General features: G+C 38.2%; 1 protein-coding gene across 9 annotated transcripts in view; it reads right to left on the bottom strand.

Annotated features, from left to right (window-relative positions):
- Positions 1 to 310: 310 nt before the first annotated feature.
- EML4 (EMAP like 4) overlaps positions 311 to 25,290 on the bottom strand; it is a 147,656-nt gene continuing 122,676 nt past the window's right edge. For all 9 annotated transcript variants that reach the window (XM_014264391.3, XM_074537160.1, XM_074537159.1 and 6 more), the window contains 12 exons: positions 23,740 to 23,874; positions 23,382 to 23,517; positions 21,442 to 21,593; positions 19,752 to 19,877; positions 19,500 to 19,631; positions 18,833 to 18,900; positions 14,858 to 14,946; positions 13,606 to 13,703; positions 9,584 to 9,671; positions 8,250 to 8,348; positions 3,784 to 3,914; positions 311 to 3,315 (listed from right to left, as the gene is read on the bottom strand). In XM_014264391.3, the coding sequence (XP_014119866.1) occupies positions 2,851 to 3,315; positions 3,784 to 3,914; positions 8,250 to 8,348; positions 9,584 to 9,671; positions 13,606 to 13,703; positions 14,858 to 14,946; positions 18,833 to 18,900; positions 19,500 to 19,631; positions 19,752 to 19,877; positions 21,442 to 21,593; positions 23,382 to 23,517; positions 23,740 to 23,874 (1,719 nt within the window). In that variant the 3' untranslated portion in view covers positions 311 to 2,850. The remainder of the gene's footprint in view (positions 3,316 to 3,783; positions 3,915 to 8,249; positions 8,349 to 9,583; positions 9,672 to 13,605; positions 13,704 to 14,857; positions 14,947 to 18,832; positions 18,901 to 19,499; positions 19,632 to 19,751; positions 19,878 to 21,441; positions 21,594 to 23,381; positions 23,518 to 23,739; positions 23,875 to 25,290) is intronic.

Raw genomic sequence — 25,290 nt, 5'->3', positions numbered from 1 at the left:
ACACACAAGAATATTGTGACCTTCTGCACCTGCAGCTGGACAGAGACTATGAGGAATGTGGAAACATTGGGGTATTTAATACATTACAGCCAAAGTAAGTTTGTACTTCTCTCCTGACTTCCAGAAGAAAGCTTATGGGCAGAACCCTGGAAGGAAGACTGCACTCTGCAGCAGGACAAAAATCTGTCTGTAACATTCTGCCATTCACCAATTACCTACAGAAGGATAATGCCAGCTGTTCATGAAAAGGGGAAATGTCATAGAACTCATGAGACATAAACAAGAGCAATATTCAGATCTTACAATAGTATACATGATGCTGAGTTAATTTATTTTTAGAACAGCCTGGGAGGTTATCAAAAAAGCACACATTGAGAAAGTTCTTTCAAAATCACAAACCCAGACACTGCAACTTTGATGGCAGCATCCACTTTATGTACAGAAGGAACCAGAACAGATATGGAGAAAGACACTGCAATATTTTATTTTGATTATTTTATTTTTTTAATCTTCAAAGTTTTCTGCCTCAAGACAGGAATGCATGATAGATAGAAATGGCTCAAACATCTTCACATGAAACACTCTTAATCATAATTCATTCACAATTATTTTTCTAAAACATCTACAGTTACATAATCCCATTTCCATCCATTATCACAGATTTAATTATTTGTTAAACAGTAGTTGCCAGCAATTGAAAGCTGTAAGGCTTTTTGCATATTAGTAGAGTCTTCTGAACTACACAAGAATATCACAACTCTAACTCTCACTTACATGGCAACCCCAGGTGACAGATGTTCCAAAGAGAAATGTGTTGCTTATGTGGAGTTCATAAAAATGACAGAGAGCTCTCTGTGCCTTGTTAGCTCTACTATCCCTTCTCCTTCACTAAGATTATTCTCTAAACCTACAGCATATTCCTCATTTGTAACCAAGAACTTTGATGAGCTGATGAACTTTACCTTCCACTGCTGCTATTTGGCAGATTTGCAAGTCAGGCATATTAGAGCTCTCCAGTAAAACTCTATGTACAGAGCACAGTTTAAACAGATGGGTTGCTTGGAATCCATATTTCCCTCCATCTGAAGGGAACTACTTTGAGGTTCTCTGGAACTGTTGTAAACAAGCGGATATTTTTTTTTCTATATATATATATATATGTGTGTATATATATATTTATATATTTTATATATAAATGTTCTAAATGTCCTTTGGGAGTCCATTTGTTTTTATCTTTCCAAATGATGACTAAATACCTGATCTGTAGCATTTCTCCTGAGAAGATACTAGAAAGGGAATGACAGTTTTGATGCACTTTGGAATGGCACAATCACGTAAACGTTTGCACAATTAAGACTTATGAACTCATCCAAAGTTTCTAAACATGATATTCTAACTAAGAACTAAAATACCAGCACAATGCAGCAAGTTAAAAAAAGAAAATTCTATGTAATCAAAATATAAACAAGTACATAGGAAATGGATATCTGCCAGTAAATCTATATCTTTTTTAAAGTAGGAAATGTATGCACTTAAGAACAAAATGTAGCTATCTGACAAACTTTGTAAAAAAAAGTACTTTCCAAATGCATAACAAATGCCAAGATATCCCGTAACTGGCCAGGTATAGCCACATGAGAGCTGCATGGCTTACAGCAACCTGGGAAGGGGTGGGGTGGAAATAAAATCACAAAAACAATAGATCAGCAAGTCTAGGGAAAACAAAAAAATCACATCATCATCATCATCTAAATTACTGTATGCTTATATCACAACTGCTAAAGGAGCCAGGGGAAAAAACAAAGTAGAGATTGCAGTTTAATGATTTCTAAGAATTACCTCTAAAAATTCAGAAGAAAAATGTATCAACTTACTAATTCTAAGCACCAATTTAATAATTTAAGTTAACTGCATTTATATTTTTCATACGAGGGATGGAGCAAGTTCTGATTGAAGGCTAAACTTTAACTCTGGAGCCCATCTGACTTCTGTGTTCTTGTCATGCTTCTTCTGCTGTTCACATCAAAGTCACTGTAAAAGATTCTCTCAAGTTTCCAACTCTCAAGGCAAGCAATTCTTTGAAGAGACAATTATGTCCTATAGTTTAAGTCAACTTTCAGGTCATGAAAAGTGAAACATGCCAGTATTTGGTTAGTCTGCTAGTTAAGAGTCTGTGAAAATGGAACAGTCGACACCGTTCCTCGACAGGATTTGCCTTAGAACTAGCAGCACCCAGGGCAGACCAACTTTGAACACATCCAGACTCCACGAGGAATTAGTAGTGTTAGAAAATTGCATATGTTTTAGATCAAGAAGGCATTGCCATACATGTGGCATTGTTAAATTATTTTTCCTCTATTTTTCTCAAGGAAAAACAAAGGAAAACAGCCCTACAAAGAGCTTTTTGGTTGTTTTTTTTTCATTCTGTTTGTCTTTGCACCTGGAAAAAGCAGCACAGTGCTTCCCAGCTGGAACAGCTCAGCGCTTCCCATCAGCTCAGTTCTTCTAGAAAGCACTTCCACGTAGTTAAGGTGGTCTACTTCAGCTAATTCTCAGAGCTAACCTTTTTTCCAGTATGTATTTCATGCCACTTCCTGACAGCAATTTCAGAACTGAAATGGATCTATAGTAATGTCCACTACTAACTGCGACCAGATCTTGCTACAGACCATCAAGCCAGGCCCTTGGGATGGTTCCACACATTGAACTGAAGCTCAGACTAAAAATCTCACTGAAACTCAAAATCTGGAGTGGTCATGAATCTCAGCTACTCTTCCCTATTTGAACCCTCACCCTTGCAATGAAAGCATGCACACCACGGGGAAACAAGAACCACCCGAGCTGGGAGCACTAGGACAGCGGCGAGTTATCCTGCTGCTCCTCTGTGACCGTGGACTCGCTGTGCTCCTCGCTCAGCTCGTTGGAGGGCTCCTCGTAGCTGGGCTCAGCAGGGTCCAGGCTGCTGCCCTCGCTGTGCTCCTCGCTGTGCTCTTCGCTCTGCTCCGCACACTGCTCCAAGTTGCTCTCCAAGGAAGCCAGAGAGCTGCCAGTTATGCTTTCATTCTGGTTCATTTCGTTAAAAGGCTGGGGCAGATGTGCAGGAGGCTCCACGGCGTTCTCACTGGCAGGGATGGGCACTTTGGTGGCACCGATATCCAGGACAATGTCATTTGGTGGCAGAGTCACCTTCTCCACCAGTTTCCACTGAATAATGCTCATGTCTTTCCCTCCAGTTGAAATCAAGTGACCGTCGCTATGGGTGAAGCTGACGTTTGTCACATGACTGCTGTGAGCGCTGTATTTGTGACTTGGGGCCTATTGAAAACAAGCAGAAAGATAAATCACATGTTGGCTGGAAGAGCATATGATACGGAAATTTAAAACCACTAATAGTTTTGCTTAGCCCTTCAAGAGAGATCTTAGTTCACAAAAGAGTAAGGAATTATATTTATATTAGATTTCCCACAATACTTCCTCTCTTCTTTGCAACTTGGAAGAGACATAGATCTTTATAGAAAAAGTAATGGACCTCACACTAAGGCCAGGAAACACAAAGCATCATGCCCTATCTCCAGAATTCAAGGATAACTATTGACACTTCTCTTTTACGTATATTTTTTTATATCTATACTGTTTTACACTTTCTATTTTATATGTAAAATTAATGGGGGTACTACTATAAAAGTTGTATTTGCCTGCCAGGCTCCAAAACAACTATGCTGGAAGCAAGGAAAGCTTCAGGCAAGGTAAACAAGCACATGGACTAGACTGGTCTAGACCTACCTTTGGTTTGGAACAGGGATACTGAAAGAGATGGACCTTGCAAAAATCATCAGCCACTGCTATCACTTTTCGGTTATGGGATCTGACAAGGGCATTTATGTCTGTCCCATCTGATCCTTCGGGCCAAACTCCTAGGAGAGAGCACAGCAGATATTCAGCAATGGTGGTTTTGGAAACAAATCAACAGACAATTCATTAACAAAAATAAAATCTATAAAGCTGTGAGAAAAGGCAAGATGAACAAAAGGTAAGAGAGAAATTCAACTGGAAAATGGAAAGTGCATTGCATTAAATGTCATTAATATTTTGCTAGTGTAATGCTTCTCCCCCACTGTTGTCCCAAACCCTCAGTTTCAGCCAGGATAATATCTTGGGCTTATCATTTGTTTCCTGTTCAAAACCTCAGTCTAGTTTAAATCTTATCTTTAAATCAAGTTTGCTGCTAAACTGGTAGCTCTTAATATGGTCATTCATGCATAGACATTTTAAAGGCAACAGCGATGCTGAATCACAAGGCAAACCCGGGTACTGCACACTGTGGTCCTACTGGCTTCTTCTCTGGTTTCATTTGTTTGACTTCTTGTTCTTTAAATCTTAGTATTTGTGTAAATCAAAGAAGACAACTGATTGATGATACTCTGCACAGAAACCCAGCCTGGGCAAGTTTCATAGATGTAAGTGCTGTCAAGTGCTTAAGTACAATTCAATATGGTTTTAAGTCAAAAGAATGACACAGATATGTCTAGACAAAAGAATAACAACATTTCCTAGATGAAAAACACTGATCAAATTTGGGATAGGGGGACTCTAAACAAAATTATTTTAACAAAACATAAAGACATTACAGATTCCCATAATAAAACAGACAATTCACATCAGCATGAAAAGCTGAACAAAAGGTAAGCAAGGAATTATAAAATATGCCAAAGGTACCATGTTTTTAAAATCAGGTTTGAGTTTCTGATAAAGTCTAGGAGTTAGCTGTAATTTTCCCCCCTCAAATTTCACCCCCCACCCCAAAAATCTGTGCCCAATTGACCAAGAGGGCTGTTGATTATTAGATATTAAAATATCTTCTTCCTCCCTTACAGCTGCTGATTTCAATTAAAAAAAAAAAAAAAGGATGTGTTGTCCACTGTTGTATACAGCACTAAAAGCCAACTCAGAATTGCCTTATCTTCTTGTTTTTAAGCAAAATGTCAAAGACTGTTTAACTTTAAAGCTGTTTTTTCCCGTTCTTCAGTGGGTGGAGTAAGAACTTTATTTTCTCTGAAGAATAACAAAGGAACCGTGTTAAACTTGTTACAATGCCAATAAGCTACATTCTAGGTAATTTACTAAATAATGACATGACGTGCTAAGGAAAGTATTAAGAAACATTTTAGTTGTCTCACATGAATGAAATGAAAGTGAAAAAATCTATACTATTTAAGAATTTTTAAGTAGTTCAACATGAATGAATTTTACCTTTCCTCATTCATTCTATATATGAAATACTGTTATCATGTGGAAGTAATAAATGCCTGAAGTTTCAGCTACCACCTTAGGCAGGCTTTGACAAAGAACTATGCAATTTCCTCTTCTTTTTAATTTCCTCTTCTTTTTCGTTTAAGATTAAAAGGACTAATATTCAAGATTGAAACTTTTATTAAACATCTTTTATGCTTGCCAAGCCCTTTAGCAGCTCCAAAGGTAAGGCTGCTTTGTCATAAGACAGCAGGATTTGCTTTCAATGCATCAGGCAAGCAGGTAAAAATCCAAGACATTAATATGACTGAGTCTTGAATTCTTAAGATAACTGCAAAAATTCTTAATAACTGTAAAAATAACAAAACCCCCAAAGTAATAGGACTTTATATAAAGCACAACAGCAGTATTTCATTTTTAACAAATTCTGCTTGAAAGCAGTAAGCCTCAAAAGAATCTGTTCAGGCAAAACTGTGGGAAATGTGCAGCAAAACCCAGAGTGACTTCAAGAGTTTGGGGTGCAGAGTGATGACACTGCTGAGCCAACAGTAACAGCACTGCCAAAAGGAGTGATGCTGTTGTCATCCACACCACACATTTCCATCATCCTCCTCCTCCATCCTGTGTGATGCCTGACCCTATGGCACACTACCCACAGAGCTGAACTGTAAAACATATACCCCCAAAATCCAAATCCCACAAACTCAACCCTCTCTCCTGAGCATCAGCAAGCAGCCCCTGACTTGCTTGGATCCCTGAGCCAGCTGACCCTTGGGTCAAAGCCAGATTAGCACATGTCTGATAGGTTGGCTTAGCTGCACTGTCTGATTTAATGGGAAATACTCCCTTTGTTTCAGGTCAAACCACAACTTTAAGATTCTGCAAAGGGTGTCAGACTAGCAGACAATATAAAATTAGGGCATGATGAGTCTTGGCTAGGAAGTTTAAATATATTCTGTTGTGCTCTGGAATACCATCACATTATCTGCTATATCTATTTCATGCCCAGGTCCTCTGGCACACTGAAGATTTTGAGAGTAGTTGAAACTAATTAAACTTAATTCAGAGTGGTTGAAGTTTGTATTAATCCAAAAGAAAATGCAGACAGGATCAGGAGACCTATCCACTTCCAAAAGCAATAAGTAAAATGGTTTCTCAAAGCAGTGTTTATGGGAGCTGCTGCTGCCCAGCCTGGCCCCAGCCACTAATAACAGCTTCTATCTAACAGCTGTCAAAAAGACAAAGCCAGTGGTCTAGATGTGAGATCAAACTCTCTCTGCACTCCCACATCCCACCTCCTTAGGTCAGGAGTAAAGGACGCTTCTGGGAAAGCCCTGGGATTCAGAGAGCTGCTGCCCTTATTCTGTCTGCTCTACTACCAAATGTAGTGGTAAAAACTCAGTAGTAACAGTCTGCTACCTCCATGTTTCTGGTAGAATTAAGTACTCTGCAAAAAAATGTAAAATGTTTCAGCTTCAAGCCTATTCCATAAGGAAAATGCAGTCCTTGCAAGGTGTTTTCCTTGTTCCTGATGAAAGGTATCATATTAACATCAGAGGTTTGCTTTTCATTTTCTGTGGCCTCTCCTGAATCTTCTGATACTGTTTTAAAAAAGGCTTTTGTGCTGCACTGTTACTGCAGTCACAGTAGCAATCAAGAGATGCTTCTGCTTCACAGATCAGCATCAGAGCATCAGGAGATGCTTCTACTTCACTGAGGCAGACTGAATAAAAACACCTGCAAACACACAGTGTGATTCACAGTCCTCAGCCTAATGGAAGCCAATATTTTCATCCAACTAGCAATAAGCAACAATATTTAGCTGCAGAAAGAGCACGCTCCTTTTTATTTCTGCTATACACCAAGCTCCAAAGAAATCAGAAATATTTATGAGTCTATCAATTAGCTTCCTTCTCTGACCCCTTTATTTTTCCTATTCTGTCTCAGATCTTTGGTATCCAAAAAGGAAATCATGCCTGGTTATTAAGCACCAAATGCCCCCCACCCAACCAATATGCCACACAAATGTGTCAGTGTTAGCGCTCACACCAACCTCAATCCTTGGAGGCTACCTGCTTGTTAAGCACATGACAGCCCTTAAACACACATGAGATGTGTCAGAAGCTACAGAAAGGACTCACACTTCACTGATTTTCTTCTATCCTGTATGTAAACTGGTATTCAAAGTTGACTTCCTAGTAGCTGTGAAGAGAAGATTTGTAGATCTAATCCTCACCTCTAAAGAATTTGCTGATTTATTTGCTTTTGGTATTTCAACCAGAACAGAAGGAGGTGCCTGATCTCAGTGATGGAATAGAAATGTTCCCAACTCTGGTCCCAGAACTTCACTGGGAGGCTGAACCTTACTTTTACACCCCTCACAGAGGAGTTTCTCGTTTATGGCCAACAGACCTACCTACAGAAAAAGCAACTTGAACTGTTTTGCCACAGTCTGAAATTAAAAGCAGATCTGTCAGCTTTTTAAAATTGTTTTTGTATATTTTAAAAATAAACTAGTAGGTAGAAATCTGCTCATGCTTTAAAGCATTTTTATTCTTTACAAACAGAGTATATTACTCACCTTTGACTACAGGTATCAAAGCACTGTCATAATTGTAATTTATGAACTATAACCTGCACTTGTAACACTCTTGTTCCTATCCCAAAACAAGGTAACCAAAGGAGAATGCACATGTGCCATATGAGCACTTTAAAATATAAGCTGGTTGCTTCAGTGCCTCCATAATTGGTAGCCTAAAATGACAGTGGGAGAGTCAACCCCCTAACTTCAAGAACTAAATAGAAATCAATTGTACATTGTCTGTGGAAGACTTGGTGCACTTTAGCACAGACAAATACTGTGGTCAGTCACTTTGGGGTGTGATCTCAGCACCATTCCTTAATAATCATTAATAGTGTACTTTCAATGAGAAATTGAAGCAAGCAAAACCACAAAAGTACAGTGCTAGTAGGTTAAAAGCAAGTTAAAGAGTGCTTACCAAACACTTGGAAGCCTAGCACACAAGTGTATGTTGTCCAATCTATATCCTTACAGTCAGAACGATTCCTGATTAGCTTACAGCCACTTGGAATGTCCCCTGTAAAAAAAAAGTGAATGATGAGTTATGCAATGCAAAATTTATTTCCATAGGTGCTCTTTGAAGAGAAGCTAATGCCGTAAAAAAAATGGAATTAAATTGTAGAGGCAAAGAAAGACCAGCACATTTATAAAATTCCATATACTTGAAGCTTTACTTGGTTTTTATGAGTCACATTTACTTCTCATTTCCCTCTTCTGATAGCATAATCTCAAAACCACTTCCCTGCAACTTGAGTACCCTGCTACTAACTGTACAAAATGCTTTAATGCAATCTGTAATATAATAATTTCTTCTTCCTACTAGCTCCACTGATGTGCTAGAATTCAGTAAATCATTCAGCAAACTGTGTTCTTAAAACAGTGAGCAACTACTGCCAGAGAAGCCTCAGACTGTGACAACTTTTAACTAGAAAAAGACTGTCTTGCAATACACCAAGCCAGTAATAATGGGTCACAGTTCTTTTCTTCCCTATACATGAAATTATAAGCACCAACACTTCCTTTTGACAGACTGCACTATCTAGATTTGGAACCTAACTTGTGACAGGCAGAAAAAATATGTTCAGGTGACAGACATTTAAACTGTTGGTAATTCTTGCCTGTAAAGGGAAAAAAACCAACAATCCTCTTGGACCAAGTTAAAGCTATAGGAAGACAGGAATAAAACCCCCCAATTTAAAAAAATGCACTACCTGAAGTGGAACCTCTGTCATAACCACTATGTGTTACATTCATGTTTTCACATATTAAAAAAAGACAAACACAAAAACATTATCACCACTAACTCATTAAAGTAGCATTACTGCTTTTCTTAGTTTTCACCACCAGCAGCCAAGATAATGTTTCAAACAAGAAACCCCAGCAGAGAACTGTGGCACCAGCCCACTGATTTTATTCCCCCAAAATAACTGGTATTGTTGACACTAATTAGACAACTGTATATATTATTTTCAATCTACAGAACTTTTGGCCAACATCAAGTCGTAGAGCCACTTGTTCTGTAAATTCTACACTGTTAAACTGATTTATGACCTTGTAAAGAAGTAAGCTATATTTGGCATTGCCATTAGGTAACACACAGCTCTGAATAACATCAAGATATCAGGTTACACAAGTTCAAATCAGTCCCTTTGTCAGTAAGCACTTTGTACAGTCCTGATCAAACACACTTTTCTAAATACTCTGACAGCTAATACATATTTCTGTTTCCAGTGTATTTAATTTCATACTTACAGTATAGTATTTCATAGTCTCCTGAGTTTGACATTATATACTTGTTGTCCGGGGACCAGTCAAGGTGTGTAATATAGCTGGAATGTCCCTGAAGAAGAATGCAGTAACACCAGTGTGAAACAACTGATTTTAATTGAAAATGAAGCAGAAGTTGCACCCACAGATGGGAGAGCTAACAGCAGAAGAAAAAATAAAATCACCTTCCCACATGCCCCAGGTCAGCTGCAATTCACTTGTGTGCCTTTAAAGGCTCCTTAGTCCCATTGCCACACTCCCTAACAGCTAAACAAACACAGGCTGGGCATCGTGCCTCTCCAGCTCTCCCTTGTAAAGCCTGGCCCTCTTGGACTCCAGAATGATTTACTCCTAGAAGGCATGATGCTGAAATATGGATGAGCCCCAGTTTATACTGGAATTAGGAACATACACATTGCTCCTAATTGCAAAAAGCAAGTAACGTGCACAGGATCAGTTTTAGATCCTAACAAAAAAGTGACAGATAGATAGATAAATAAAGAAATCCTATTTAAAATAACTTCCATTAAATGCACACTCATTCAAATAACCCTTGCTCATCCTAAAAACTTAGGATACCTTGGTTAACAACCACCATGCAGAAGTATAAGATCATGGACTGGAGTTACAAGAATGCATTTCTAAGCTTCTTGAAAGGCTCTGCACCATGTTAGCACCAGCTTTGAAAGGTGTCTGCCCTACAGGCACTGCTCATCTTTATTAAAAATCAAAACCCTTTGGTCTACTTGCTTAGTTATCACTGAGCACACTGAGGGTTAAGGACCTGGCTTTGGTTTTGGGGAAGAAGACAGATGCAGCCGGAAAGAGTAGTTTTTCCCCGCACAAACTTCTTTTGAGGTAACTAAGAGTAATCATAACAGTAATAATAAAGCTATGAAAGGCTCCAGAGAAGCCACAGATTTATATAAGGTAGGAATCATGGGCAGGAAATTAATAAAAGTGACATCCATGTCACTCTTCCTCTGGCACCCTTTTATTTCTTCTTACTGCTCCTTTTCCCCTTGTAAGACCATCTACTTTCTCTCTCTCATAGTCATTCTGCCAGGAAACAAACTGCCACATTCTTGACTGACAGATGTCAATCCATGTCCCTCCCTCAGTGTGCATTATGAACAGGATGTCCCTAAGGCCCCCAGAGGGTCTCTTGGCACAGCCTGCAGCAGCCACACCAGGGCCATGCAGAAGCTCTGCACTGGCTGCCGTACCACCCACCACACCAGCTTCTGCCACAGAAAACTCTAAGAGATCCTGATTACTTCCAGAATTATATGTAGAAATACACCCATGTCCCATCTCCCTGTTCCCAGGTCCTCTGTGAGAGACTGCAAAAACATTTAGGAGAAAAGTTGGCCTTTATTATTTGTTTACTTATGCAGGAGTCTCTGCCTCAAGCAGAGGAACTGTGTATTGACATAACTACTTTGCAGTCATGGGGGAGACATATGATACTGACATGCAAAGCTGGTACTAAAAAAAAGTGCACAATTGGCTAGGATTTTTTTCTCCCTCCCTTCTTTTCCAAGTCTTCCAATTTGCAATCGAACTCCAACATGGAAAAGAATTGGTCAGTCATTTACAAAATCCTGACAGACATTTGGCAGCTGTTAAAATTCTTGGGGCTGGTGGGGGGAGGGAACAAAGCAATTGGCCAGGGGGCTCCAGGCTGCAAAATCCCTTCAGGCAAGTGATCACCAAATGACGACCTGGAGCACAACATTGTTATCATATTTGCAATAGGAGGATCCCATTTTCTATTAAAATCTTTCTTTTGTAGCTGGTCACCAATAAGGCAACATTTTACTCTCTCCTTCTCTGTACCTTTATATACAATGAATGATTCATATTACTACCAGCTATGAAAACTGACTAAATGGAAACTCCTTCCTCCATTGGCAGTGTTTATCTATTTCAGACTTCAGTGGTGCAAGGTTCAAAATGCTCACAGCCTCTAGGACAGGCACACTAATCACTTCAGTGTACCAAATACTTCAGAGTGGCTGTCTGTGTGGCTTTCACCCCACAGCCCTGTGAGTAAATGCCCAGCACTAACTCCTGTTTTGCTAAGGAGTCTCTGATATAAGGCAGACAAAGACAGCAGCAGCTACCCAGGCACTGCTGACACGCTGGAAGTTCTGCCCCAGCCCACACCTTCACTCTGCTGACTGCATAGCTGGAGCCCTCAAAAAACAGCTGCACTAGTCAAAATGGTTGTTTTGGCTCATCTGAAGTTCTGATCAGAGCCAACACTATGCCTTGCTGTGGAAACAGGCCCACAGGTCTAGAGACTTGCCTCTCTAGCAGCAGCAGAATGCCTGGCTGTGACTGAGAGGGGATTTAAACCTAACAGCAGGCATACAGCCCTTATGAACCAGCTAATTCTGGTTCAGTAGATAAAATCCTTCTGAAAGAATTCAAATAACGCATTCAAGCTGGAAGAAACAAGCAGAAGTTAACTACCAGGAGGACTGAGTCACACTATTTGGAGGTCACCCGTGAGGCTACCGAATGACAGAACGCCAGAAGGATGCAGTGCCAGGAGAGTGCTCTGGGTCCTGAGCATGCCTGGGAGTCTCCCTGCTTAGCATCAAGCTGGTATGGGCCTGGCAGGGAGCACAGGGGAGGCGCAGGGCAAGTGAAATTGGATCTGCAGCCTCGCAGGGAGCTCTGGCCGGCAGCTCCACATCGCTGCCTTCTGCACCAGCCGGGAGGGGCAGGGAGCTCAGCCCCGACACAAACCGTGCTGCTGATTTTGTATTCTACAGGCAGTCACTCACACTGAAAGGAAAAGCAGAACAAAAATCTGCTTTGAAGCTTTGACACTTCTGCCTGGGTGTAACAATGCTCAATTCTCCCACAACAATTTTTATTAATCTCTTTCCTGCCAAGGCAGCTGGGACATCCAGATGTTGGATTAAATTGCAATATGCTCTCTCCACATACATAATGCATAGAAATAAATGATCCTAAATATCTTTAAAGGCCTTGAAATACATAGAAAGCTCAAGATTATGTATGTTAGGATTAGCCATCTCTGAGTGATGTTATACTCTATAGTTAAAAAAATAAGTGTTGAGATGAGATGCTGTTCTAAGGTGCAGACATCTCACTACCAGCCCCACTGGGACCCTGCTCTGAGCTCCCTGTGGGCTCTGCAGGGATGGGGAAAACCCAGTGCTGCTGCCTGCCCTGTACCCCCACAGCAGCTGCACGCAGGCTGCTCTGACCCCAGTGCTCTAGTGTGTGTCACATTTCAAAGGTGAAACTATTCCTATGACATAATTTGCATATCTCAATAAGTTTCACTTGTTCTTAATGTAAATATTTTCACTAACCTTGAAAGATAGCTGAACTTAAGGCCAGAATGTTAGATAACTACACAGTTGCAGAAAAATAGCCTGTCTTTTTAGCATTGGGACAACCTTATCCAATGTAACAAAACCAACAGACTCCACTACCCGTGCTACATTTAGATCTATTTACCCTGGGCCAGATCCCTCAAGTTCAAATTTTGTAGTAACAATTGCAACTGAAAACAGTGTATATTTTCAGCCTCTGAGACTACACATTCTAATGGAATTACACCACCCTAATACTATATTAGTTCAAGAAGTACTTTACCAATGGGAGGAAAAAATCCCCAAACAAATGTAATATTTTCCTTGAACCAGTTTCAGCATATAGGTACAAGACATTTCTCCATTTTACTGCTAATCTCCCATTTCAGAGAAAGAAGGCAATAATCTGAATAATTAGTCATATCTGATGCAAAAGTGATCACTGCACACGATGAGATGCAGTAGCCATTAGAGACTGAAGTTTAAAATCAACCAAATACTGACAAAACCCTATAAAACATATAACCAAAAGGGAAAAACATGAATCTGGAAAGAGTTTCACTGCTTAACATCTAAATGCATGTATAACATCAAAATGCATGTACAAGATGTAATAATCATGGAATTGATTATTCATGCTCCAAAACTTACAGTGCATTTTCCATATCTGCTATACTTTCTTCCATTTTCTGTTACTACATAGAGGTAAATAAAGTTGTCGTGGGATCCAACTGCAAGTAAGGTGCCATCTGCAACACAGAATATTTGATGTAAATAAATAGAATGTTTGTTTTGTGAATTTTAATTATTTCAGGTTTATTGCTAAGACAATAGTCTCAGTTAAACTACTCCTTATGAATTGTACTGAAGGACTTATAACAGTTTACACTATGTTTCTTTTCAGCTGTATCTGTTTATTTTGTGGTTATGTTTTTTGGACAAGTTCTTTCACTTCTGCTTTTTTTTAGAATCAGTGTTCAACAGACAGGATATAAACCCTCAGACTGCACCGGATTTGTGAAAGCTGTTGACAGCAGGCAGACTTGAGTTTTATGCACCATAAAAATGCAGAAGAGTATTTAGTCTACAGATAGCTTAACTTTGGAGGTGAGGACTGCAAATAAATCAACACTAAACATACAAAGATCTGGAATTTTCAAACATTATAAGCATTTTTATATTCTATCTTGTCTCCTTTTATATATGTGGACAAGAGCTGCCTAAATCACAATCAAACACCTCTAAGTGTCAGTGAATATCAGTGATGTAAAATAAATTGCTGTGCTTGGCACACATGGCAGCATCAGATGAACATTTTGCTTGCTGACATTGCATGTGAGCCAAAAGCAAACAAAAAAAAGATTTACAAGCGTGTTCTTCCATCCTGTTTTAACAGAGGGGAGTCAGCCTCTGACTATTTGTCATATCATGTCTGAAGAGGAGACTCAACACTGGTTTGGACTCCGTGTAATCCCAGAGCAAACACTTCACAAACAGCTCTGACTTCCAGACAGACACAAACTTAGTTTTATGGGTTTGCATTAATGAACTTGAAAACTAACTAAAAGGGATATTAAAATATCACTGAAATATTAAGCTTTTTACAGACTTTTCTGTTAACCGGTCAACCATTTGAGAACTTTTTTTGGGGGACCAAAGCTAGCATTTATTATGACAGCAGAGTTCAATATGAAGAAAAAGCTGAGAAAGGTGATGGTGATGTTTGCAGTCACACAATTCCAGGATTTAGTACACACAAACAAATCCATAAGCAAATCCTCAGTTACACATTAAGCATTTGAAACAATTTTTTCAAAGCTGTGCCTGGGGACTAGTTTAACACCATCCAACAGAATCTCCATGTGGTTTATCAGAATTATTCTGACTGTCCAAGTCTGCCTACCTACTGAGTAGCGCATCACTGAAAGCTGCTCGTTGCCATCAGTGTGTATTGAGACCAGATCCCTCGTTTCTGCATCCAAAACAAACCACCTAGAGAGAGGAGAATGACAGTAAGTATCACTTCCACTAAACAAAAAGAACAAGTAAAAGAGCCATAACTGCTGCCTGCCTTCATCATCTATTGCTAGCCCCTCTAGGGCAGCATAGAGAGAACATCTGTTTTTAATGGAACACTTTTCTGGTTCACAAAGCAAGACAAGTTTCAGTGAACAATATATGAAAGATTCTAAATACCATTCAATTTTTCCCCCCTTTGCTGAACACTGTAATAATCACCAAAATGTCTACTGGACATTAAACATGCTACTAAACAGAAAATAAGACTGCATCTTATCATCACTAAGCCTTAATCTGAGTTTCATTCTACTTCCTTATTTTGAAGATAAGTTTTGACATAAAACCTGATGTTTCAATTTTTATAAAGCAAAGTTAATAAAAAAATAGAAGTAGTAGATGTAGGTGGAAAACATTTCTGTACTCATTGTAAACACAAATTCTATCCTAGCTTGGTATTTTTCTCCCAATCCTTTTAATTTCTATGAATAATTTTATTAAAGAAAGAAGGAATAACCCACCATTCACTAGAATTTGATGGTTCATAAACTAGCACTTTATTTTATATTTCTTGTTTGATGATTTATAGCTAAGGTAATTAATTGCATTTTTTATTCTTTAACAATAACTTTTAACCTTCAGTTTATTATTTATGAGGCACATGTGAGATGCTTACAAAAACTCACTGGCACACAGACCAAAATGGCCACTGACAGCAAGATGCAGGATGTGCAGAAACTGAGCACTTTGCAATGGCTCTGACGCCCACCCAACTCCTAAATACACTGAACAATGCAACACAGAGACAATGACCATTTAAAAAAATATGTATTCATACCCACAGACCATGAAACAGAAGGTGCCAATATGGCTTAACACATTGGAGCTGTACTCAGAATTTAATTTCTTTGCTCCAAACTTCTGCTCTCACAGCCATGAACATATGCCACAGGCAGGTTTCTATCCCTAATGGCAAGTTCAAACACTGGAAATGAGCAAGGGAAGGCCACCCTCTGTCTCAAAGTGAACTCAGTGGAACATTACTAAACCTGGCACCATTTATTGCACAGCAAAGCTGCAAAATGAACCCCAGGAACATCATCACACATTGCTTTCTATGGATGGGGATGAGATTCCAGCTCATGCTCATCCAGGGTCCAACATCCAGGCATCTGGAAAGCAGCCTGGTCCCAATGGCTCAAGCCAGCTTGTAGTTAAGAGAGCCACATTGAAGATATTAGATAAAACACACATAGAAAACCCCCAACCACACAGGGCATGGACTGCTAAATAACCAGGACAGACAGAACCAGTGGAAAATAGATAATATTTACCTGATTTGCCTCTATTGCCTGATTTATTTCTTTATGGCTCTGCCTTACACTAACCTTGCCCTTCAGTCTTCAGTTTTCTTACCAATATTAACATTTTTGTTAGAATCTTGTTAGTCTTTTTTTCCACAGTGCCTTTGATTACTCATATGCTTAGTACTTAGTACAAGATATTCTACATGATTAGTCACAGAAAGATCTAATTCCCTGCAAATAGTACCACTGGAAGCATGGCAAAAGGATCTGAAAAGTGCCTCAAAAAAACATTTTTAGTTTTCCAGCTGTGCCTTTTCAGCAAGCAGAAGGATCCACAGAAAGAATTAGTACTGCCAAACAACTGCTGATCAGGTCCACAGCAGGTATGTAAGGAAGTGGCAACAAAACCTGCAGTAGACCCTTTGCAGACCAAAAGGGGAAATGATACTGGGATATTTATCATGGAAAGTGATATGTGAAAAACTCAGCATAAGTATGATGTTTGACCTGATAAAAACCACACCACTGTAAAACAACAGACAAGAATAGAGAAAAAGGGACAAAAGTCAGTTTTCTTTTGATATCTCAACTTTAACCAACAAACCCAACTTTCTTAGTGCTCCATTCCTTGTCCCTGTCTTACTCACTTCTGTGCTGAAAGCTGAGCAGCACTAGAACAGACACATGCAAGGTTTGGGTTTACTGAGTTCTAAACAGATTAGTCTCATTTAATATTTGTTTTAAGATTTTTAGGCTATTAATCAAATTATTAAAATATTTGTTATGGGTTTGAGATTATTTTTTCTTATGTTAATCGAGATATATGATACAGCCTTCATTCCTTGGGAAATAATTCCCTTGGACCAGATTTTCTGGCACAGAAAGCATTGCATGATGCTGCTGCATAGGCAGTAATTTTAAAACTGTTTTGTTTATCTTGACTCAACTCCATTTATTTCTCATCCACTTATACACTTACCAGGTCTCATTTCAACTCAGTTTCATTTGTATATCTCTAACCCATCATTGAACTATACAATTTCAGAACACACTAAAATATAATGGTGAAAATATAACTGCTTAAAAACTCTTTTTACTGAAGGTAAAAAAAAAAACCCAAAAAACTCCAAGGCCATCATCATAAACTTCTTGAACGCAGTATAAACTCATTGCCTCAAGTAAATTAAAAATAAGAATTTAAACTGAACGTGCCAAACTTAAAACAACACTAAAAGCTCCAGGACAAGGGAAAAAAAAGTCAATCAAAAGCAAGTAACAGACTGGATGCTTTGGCCATGCAACGTGCCTTGACTGTACTTTAATATAAGTTCAAAAACATCTAAAAACTCTGAAGAAACAGCCTGACACTGTTTCCCTTTTACCTGTTTAAAGTACTCTTAGGCCTGTATATTCTGCTGTGCTTAATGAAGACAAAAATATTAGTTCAATTTAATGTTTATAATTTTAAGATGGAAAGATTCAACGTGGCAATCAAGTGTACAAGAGCTCAGCAAGGTTTTTACTAGAAGGTCAACTTGGTTGTGTAGCCTGATATTATACCTCATGAATTTAGTGCAGACTGCATCTTCATCTTGAAGGAAACTCCCGAAAAAGATTTAGCATTTCATTTTTCCAGGAAATTTTAAGCATGCTCAGCAGTTTGCTAAAAACCAAACTTCAGATGGTTTTTAGGCATAAGGTTAGGTAAAAAAAAAAATTCTAGCTGGTAAATTAAACACACAAAAATATTTGCAATTTTCTTACATGCACCAGGCATGATGTTATCATCAAGTTATCATCCATGAGGTATAACTGAAACACAGAACAAAAATCCTAGTGGATTTAATATGTGCTCCTCTCACCTTTCTAGTCCTATGAACAAGCTGTATGTCTTTTAATTGGTACACTGGTACTCCTTTCCAGGGAGATGATGCCAAGCCAGAGTCTGACTATGAAATAACGTAACTTTTTTTCTCCCACTGTAAGAAGCCCAAGTCAAAAAGACTCAGTTTGTGCTCTGACAGCTTGCAAAGGCACAATGTCAACAGGAACAGTTCAGTATCACTTCAGTGCAGCACTGTGCCATGCTGAACTCTGTCTTACATAAAAATCAAAACACCAGTCTGTTCACCTGCCTGTCCACCTCAGTTTAAAAGGTTGCGAGTATGTTTGATTTGGGAAGGACAAAGATCTGTACTGTACCTGTCTTAAAAAGAAATTTAATGTGCGCATAGCATTGAAATATATGATACTTGGAACAGACAATAAGGAGTGCTCATAGAAATTCCTGCAAAAAACTAGTTAAAAAAAAAATCAAGATTTGGACCCTCATTTAACATTTCATGTTAAAAAGACCAAACCAGCCTAACAACAACCAAACAATTTTTCTTTGTCTAAGACATATAAGATGCTCTGCCCCCTTCTGCCATGCCTTTTAGGCTCCATAACCTCAAGTAAAAAGAATAAAAAGCAAATGAACTCCAATTATAAGGTGCACTGTATAGAGTGTCTCCTTTGCACTTTCTGTCACCACAGCTCGGCTGGAAGGCGTTTACCTGCCCGAGTGGGTTCCTATGGCGACCACTGCTCCACTGGGATGGAAATCCGCACAGTGCCCGGGTTCCTGCACGGAAGCACAGACACGTTACTGCCCTGCTGCATCCCCAGGGCACAACACCTCTCCTTAGACCAAAGCTGTCCTAAAGGTCTGAGCTGATACAGGGAAAACCAATCACTTAGCAGCATGCTAACCCTCAGACAGCTCTTCTCTCAGAGTATCAGAACACCTGCAAGAACACCTTATGACTAAAAGGCTGACATTTCTGTATAAAAACTAATTTTGCTTGGATAACAGCAGAGAACTAGCCAAACTACAAAATGAATGACAGTAAGGAAATGACATCTAAAGCCAAACCTTCACAACTGTATGATACCCTCTTCAGATTGTTTGAATAACAGCGAAAAAAAAATAAAATGTAACAAGAATAAAGGACTAAGACTTATTCAAGTTGGCTTGTCGAAATGACATCAAGCAATGATAACCAGATTACATCTTACACAATGTCTGATGAACCTTGCCAAGTTTATCAAAGCTTCAGATAGCTGTTTTTTAAAGCATAACTGCAGGATTTTTGCTTGCAATCAGGTGGGACAAGAGTGTTTCAGAGATTGAATGCTTTTTTCTATTTCTAGCTTTATATTTAAGTTAAAGGGTTGACATACATCTAGCAGCCTGGTCCATTCCAGTGTGTGGTCCACAGAGTTCCACATACAAACTTGCCTATCTTGAGCACATGTTAAAAATAAGTCTTTGAAAGGATGAGATGCCAGTCCCCAGAGTTCATCTGTATGTCCCTAGAAAGAAACCACAAGTGATTTAATGATTAGTAAAATTAAGATTCTTAAAATAACACACCAGCAGAGAAAACCTTTACATTTTTTGATTATACTTCAAAAATAACAAGTTATGCTCACCTGTACTTCTACTACGAAACCATCATTAAATGTTCCCCTCAAAACAAAGTTTCGCGAAGTACCCACTAAAAACTGATCAGCTTTTCCTTCTGCTACTGCTCTGATTGTTCCATACTGGTCAGGAACCTGGGAAAAGAAACATCTGTCAAAGCACATCAGGCATCCTGACAGGTCACAAATAGAGCACAGTGACAGTATCAGAACTAGAGTTCTCCCAGAAAAAAGGAACAATCCAATTACTATAACCTCGACCAGGGCTTGACCTGAAACCTCTCTCATCTATTTGCTCAGTACAGGCATACAAGATCTTAGTCCAAGACAATCACAGTTATATCACTTTAATAACTTCAGAAGAAAAAAATTACAAATTAAATTAAATAGCTTTCAAGTGTCAAATTCACTAAACCAATGCACTCCACAGCCTTACAACTCATCTTATAAGGGAAGGAATAATACAGTTACTATTTACTTTCCAAGACAGGTTTTGAAAACCAAGAAAAATCTTGTAGCACACAGTAAATGCTTCCTGATTTTCTTAATGTTTCCTGATGAGCCTAAAGTAAATGTTCATATGCCTTATGTTAGCAATGATTCTGAATTTTAATGACTGTTTATTGCAGGCTTGAATTCTAAGACACTGCTTTTTTTTTACAATGTGCAATTGTTTGTTTTCTAAATTATTTGAGAAAATACACTAATTTTAAGTGATAACATAAGATAGAAAAATCAATCTGTCAGGACTCTGGTAATGTAAAAATTAGCTTTCACATAATATTATTAACAAAAGGAAAACAGACAGTTTTGAATAGGAATAGAATAGAGTGAATAGGATAGGAATAGGAATAGGAATAGGGAGTATGTTACTTAAGGCTAAGAATTGTATATGATAGTCAGGATTACCTTCACCACCATGTTTTCTAAATGTCAGTATTAGATTCAAGGCAGTAACAAATCCTAGACTGAACTCACATAAAATATTAAGGAAAAAATGCTACTACAAATGGACAATAGGTAACTGGAGTAAACCAGGGTTTAAAGAACTGTTTAAGGAGAACACATTATTTCAAGGTAAGGGAAACCCCAAGTTTTTAAAATCCAAAATACATGACCTTTTCCAATTAATTCCTTTTCCAATTCAACTGACCTAGCACTGCCATATTGCCAAATCACAAAGAACAGACATATTCACTGAACATCTGGTTTAGGATAAATTTAGAAGAAGTTCCTCATCATAACTTATTAATCATCAATTATTACAGAATTTCAATATGTATTCTACCCCTTGTTTACCTTATGTCAAACATTCTACTAAAACCCTCAAATGCTGGTAACACTGTCTTTCTCCAGAGGCAAACTTTTAAAAACACAGGCAATACTAGAGAATATCCTCAAACGTCCTCTCAAACAGGATGAATTAAAAAAAACTCCTAACAACTAAAGAAGGGTTTTGAAGAAAGAAAACCCTTAATATTTCTGTTGAATTTAAACACAGGAGAACTGAGTCCCATATAGGCTCATTTATAGGCTAAAATTTAAACACTTTTATAATAAAACATTGTAATCCACTTAATAAACAGCAACCAGAAGGTATTCTTTCATCCTAGCTTCCCCTACTAAGAGTGAGGAAGGCTCTGTCTTGCTAGCCAATACCTTCTTCAAGGCAATTTCCCTGTCACTCTTGCTTTCTTACCTCAATTTCCCTTTCAGGATTCAAATCATGATCCCACAGGATGATCTTTCGGTCTTTCCCACCTCCAGTTAGCAGCATTCCATTCCTCATCTGACAGAGTGTGAACACACTGCCATCATGAGCTTTGATTTGTTTGCTTATCTGATATACTCCTATAAGCAGAAAAACAGAAAATACAAAAGAACACTTCTCATTTTTTTACCTGTGGTTTACAAGAAGCTCTGCCTTTAGGCAGAAGAATAAAGGAAGTGTAAAATAATAATTACATTTGGACTGTCAGGCTCTTAGTATTGCAAACACAAGGTGGTAGTGTTTTCTTACAGGATAAAAAGATAAAACAAAGGGCCCTCCTTTCTCAAGAAAAACTTTTTTAGATTGACTGTCCTACAAAATGAGAAGGCAAAACCAAAACCAACAACTGGTAGAATGCTTTCATTTCTATGCTTTCCAAAGGAACAGTTTTTCCAGATGCAAGAGAAATTGTCTTTTAGAGTCAAAAAATATTTAGCAAGTCATTATCAGAAAATAAGTAAAGCTACTTTATTAAAATAAACTAGAAGACTTGTTGTCTATAGTCTTTTGGGAATAAAAGGCCAATTATTTATAGCAAAGTTTCCAGGATGCATGAACCTAATATCTAAAGCTGGATATGTGCTGCCACACATAAAAATAGTACAACCAACATTTGGCATCTATCAAGACAGCAGTCTACCCAAAGGAAAATACTTGGAAGTATGAAAGAGATGAGAAAATTAAACAACAAGGGTAGCAAAAGAAGCCTTTTCCATCCTCATTGGGTCTTCACATCAAAAGAACTACTGTTGGAAAATTAAAAAAAAAAATAAACAAAAGATTCTGGTGCTGCATATTTTCAAATAGCAATCACAGAAAAAGTGGAGCAGCACCCAGCTATGAGCTGAACCTTGCTGACTCTGCCTCAAGTCAGTTCAAATGAGTGTGCTCTCACACTGTGAAAGAGATTATGAGATCAGGTCCTGTGACCAATCTAATGTGATAAACCAACTAAAAACTCCACTGTTAGTTAAGCCAATGTAAATAAATATTCTATCTGATAACACTTAGGGTTATACTGAAAAAAGGTTATTTTTGAACAAGAAATTGAAAATTAAATATCAGATAATATGTTGAATTACTTTTCCATTGCAGTTAACTTGAAAGATGAAAAAAAGATCTACCTACAAAATCAGACTTACTGTTAAAAATGTACTTTTTACATGAATGTTTTCCTGGCATACCAATTTAAACCAGAGCGTTTGAAATAGCTGCCAAGTAAAATGAATTATCATTGAATTTATGAGGGCTCAACTGTGCCAGGTCTGCATATGCTGGGTAACAAATAATTTTCCTTTCTTTTTCACAAAAGCTTTGCTCTAAAGAGTTAGTTCAATTTCAAATTTCAAAGTTTTTTTTTTAAAGTATATCAAGACTTGAGGGTCTGCTAAACCAGAAACTGTTATTCATGTAACTGCTACAACTAAGCATTGTAATTGTACTTCACATACTAGTCCTATTAATGTCAGCTCCACCACTTAATGGAATTCCTCTGAGACTAAGCATGGTGCAACATAAGACTTAAGAGGCAAAGGCAGCCTGCAGAATCCCTAAACTGATCCTACAGCCTTTTTCAAATCACCAGATCAAAGGAGAGCTGATCAATCACATTTTTAAAAAAATGCAAAACATTTAGATAAAGTAGTTTTCATTCATTTCATGCACAGTCTCTTTAATTAGAGAGAAATTCCAGACTGCTCTTAAGTCACCAAATTCACAGGACTTGCAGACTTTGGTACCACCTGTTACTGACAGGAAGTGCATGCTCTGAGTCAGGCCTCTTTCTCTATTCCTTCCCTAATGCCAACCTTTATGTTTGTCTTCTACAGACTATGCAAAATCTGTGATTAACCCCAAACATGTCCTACCTTTAGCTCCTTTTCCTGGAGTAGCTTCTACAGTAGTTTTGCCCCATATAAGTATTATCCCACCTGAGTCTCCAGTGAGCACATCACCATTTCCCAAGAAAGCCAAACACTGAACAAATTTGGGTTTCTCATATTTCTGAAACAAAATAAGCAAGAGAAAGGGATAATTGCTCCTACTTGTTACATAATTAGGATAATGCACGCACACTCTTAAACCCTGCATACACATAGGCAGAATTTAGCCCTTTTTTGTATATTTACCTCTCTGATCAGACAGTACACAGTAACAACAAAGCAAATCCACAGAAAATGTGATTTCCATTGATTTAAAACCATCCTGGTATCAAGATATTATTACCCCAAATATCCCTTGCTTCCTTGATAATGAATTGCCACTCCAGGTCCAGAAAAATATATGAGATTTCCCACATGTTATTATGGTATTTGCATCAGTGGGATGGAATTCCACAGCAAGAACAACTTCATTTGTAGTCTGAAATAATAACAGAAATAATATTTATTCAGATAGGACATTAACTACTAGAAACACATGTAAACCCCCAGTTTCAGAACAGAGATATGTAAAACTAGATAGCTCATTGTATGCTTGAAAGTTTTTTAAAGTTTTCTGTGCTAAGTCAGCTGTCTGAATGACTGCACAAATAATTTTATATATATTGATGTTTCACATACATAACAGATCTTTATTAAACTTTGGTACACAAGTTAGGGTTTTACATTCCCTTTTAAATCACAAAAAGCTTCTGCTCTCTCAAATAGCTAAGACTTCTGTCAAAGAAAGTTAATAATGTATAAAAGACACTTTTTTGGATTGAAAGCCCTGCTTAGTTTTTACACAGACTGCTTGCTATTCTGGATAAAAAAGCTGTGACGGAGGCAAGTAAGACAACGATTATATTGTAGGATTATATTCATCATTCTCTTTCTGAAATTCTGTAAAGATTCTTTTGGATTCTTTGCTTTCCTTTCCTCCTCACAAAGAAGAAAATGTCTGCATAACTCAAAACTTTGAAACATAGAGTCCCACCTTTGTATTTTTACTGGCTTCATCTACTTTTACTGAATTACCAACATCTTGAAGTATTTCATATTTTACCAATAGATTTTATAAACATAACAAACTGACTGGTCATTTACTTAACTTCTAATATATACTCAACCAAACTGTCTTTGAAGACAGTTCCAATCCCCTGCAGGCAGTGGCTACAAAACAAGAAAGTAAATGCATTTATTTCTACAGGATTTCAAAAGAGGCTGCCCATGTGGGTTGTGGAGTCTCCTTCTCTGGAGGTACTGAACACGTGCCTGGGCAGGATCCTGTGCACCCTGCTCTAGGGGAACCTGCTGGAGCTTGGAGCTTGGGCACATCATCTCCAGCAGTGCCCTCCAACCCCAGCTGTTCTGTCATCTGTACATAAGGGTGCTGTTAAACCACATCTTTGAGAACAGCTTCACAACTTTTGGCTTACTTTAAAAAAGAATATTTGTTGTTGTTGTTGTTGTTGTTCTTTATAGCCATATTTATTGATTTATGTTTCTCAGAGTTTTCACAAGAGCAAATCTGCCACGTCAAAAAAAATCATTTGGAATTTAAGGACTGAAAACCTTAATGAAGTTCAGATAAGAAACAGCTTTTGTTTTGCATCCCAGCTCAAGGGATGCAACTCTGCTCACACCATCTTCTGTGGAAGGTGTTTAAGATACTGTAAGACCAAGTCCTAGATGTGAATAAGTTCTGAAGGGCAAGCTGTCCCTGCCAAATAATTTTTAGCCAATTCTGAAACATCAAGGAACTGCCCTGAGTGAAAAACAGTCAAGACATAACGTCAGTGAACAGGACATACAAGGCATATGCCAAATAGTTTCACATAAATATCAAAAAGGAAAT

Source organism: Zonotrichia albicollis, chromosome 3, assembly GCF_047830755.1.
Source record: "Zonotrichia albicollis isolate bZonAlb1 chromosome 3, bZonAlb1.hap1, whole genome shotgun sequence".
NCBI lineage: Eukaryota > Metazoa > Chordata > Aves > Passeriformes > Passerellidae > Zonotrichia > Zonotrichia albicollis.
Note: the sequence above shows the minus strand (reverse complement) of the source record. Positions and strands in the feature narration are given on the sequence as shown.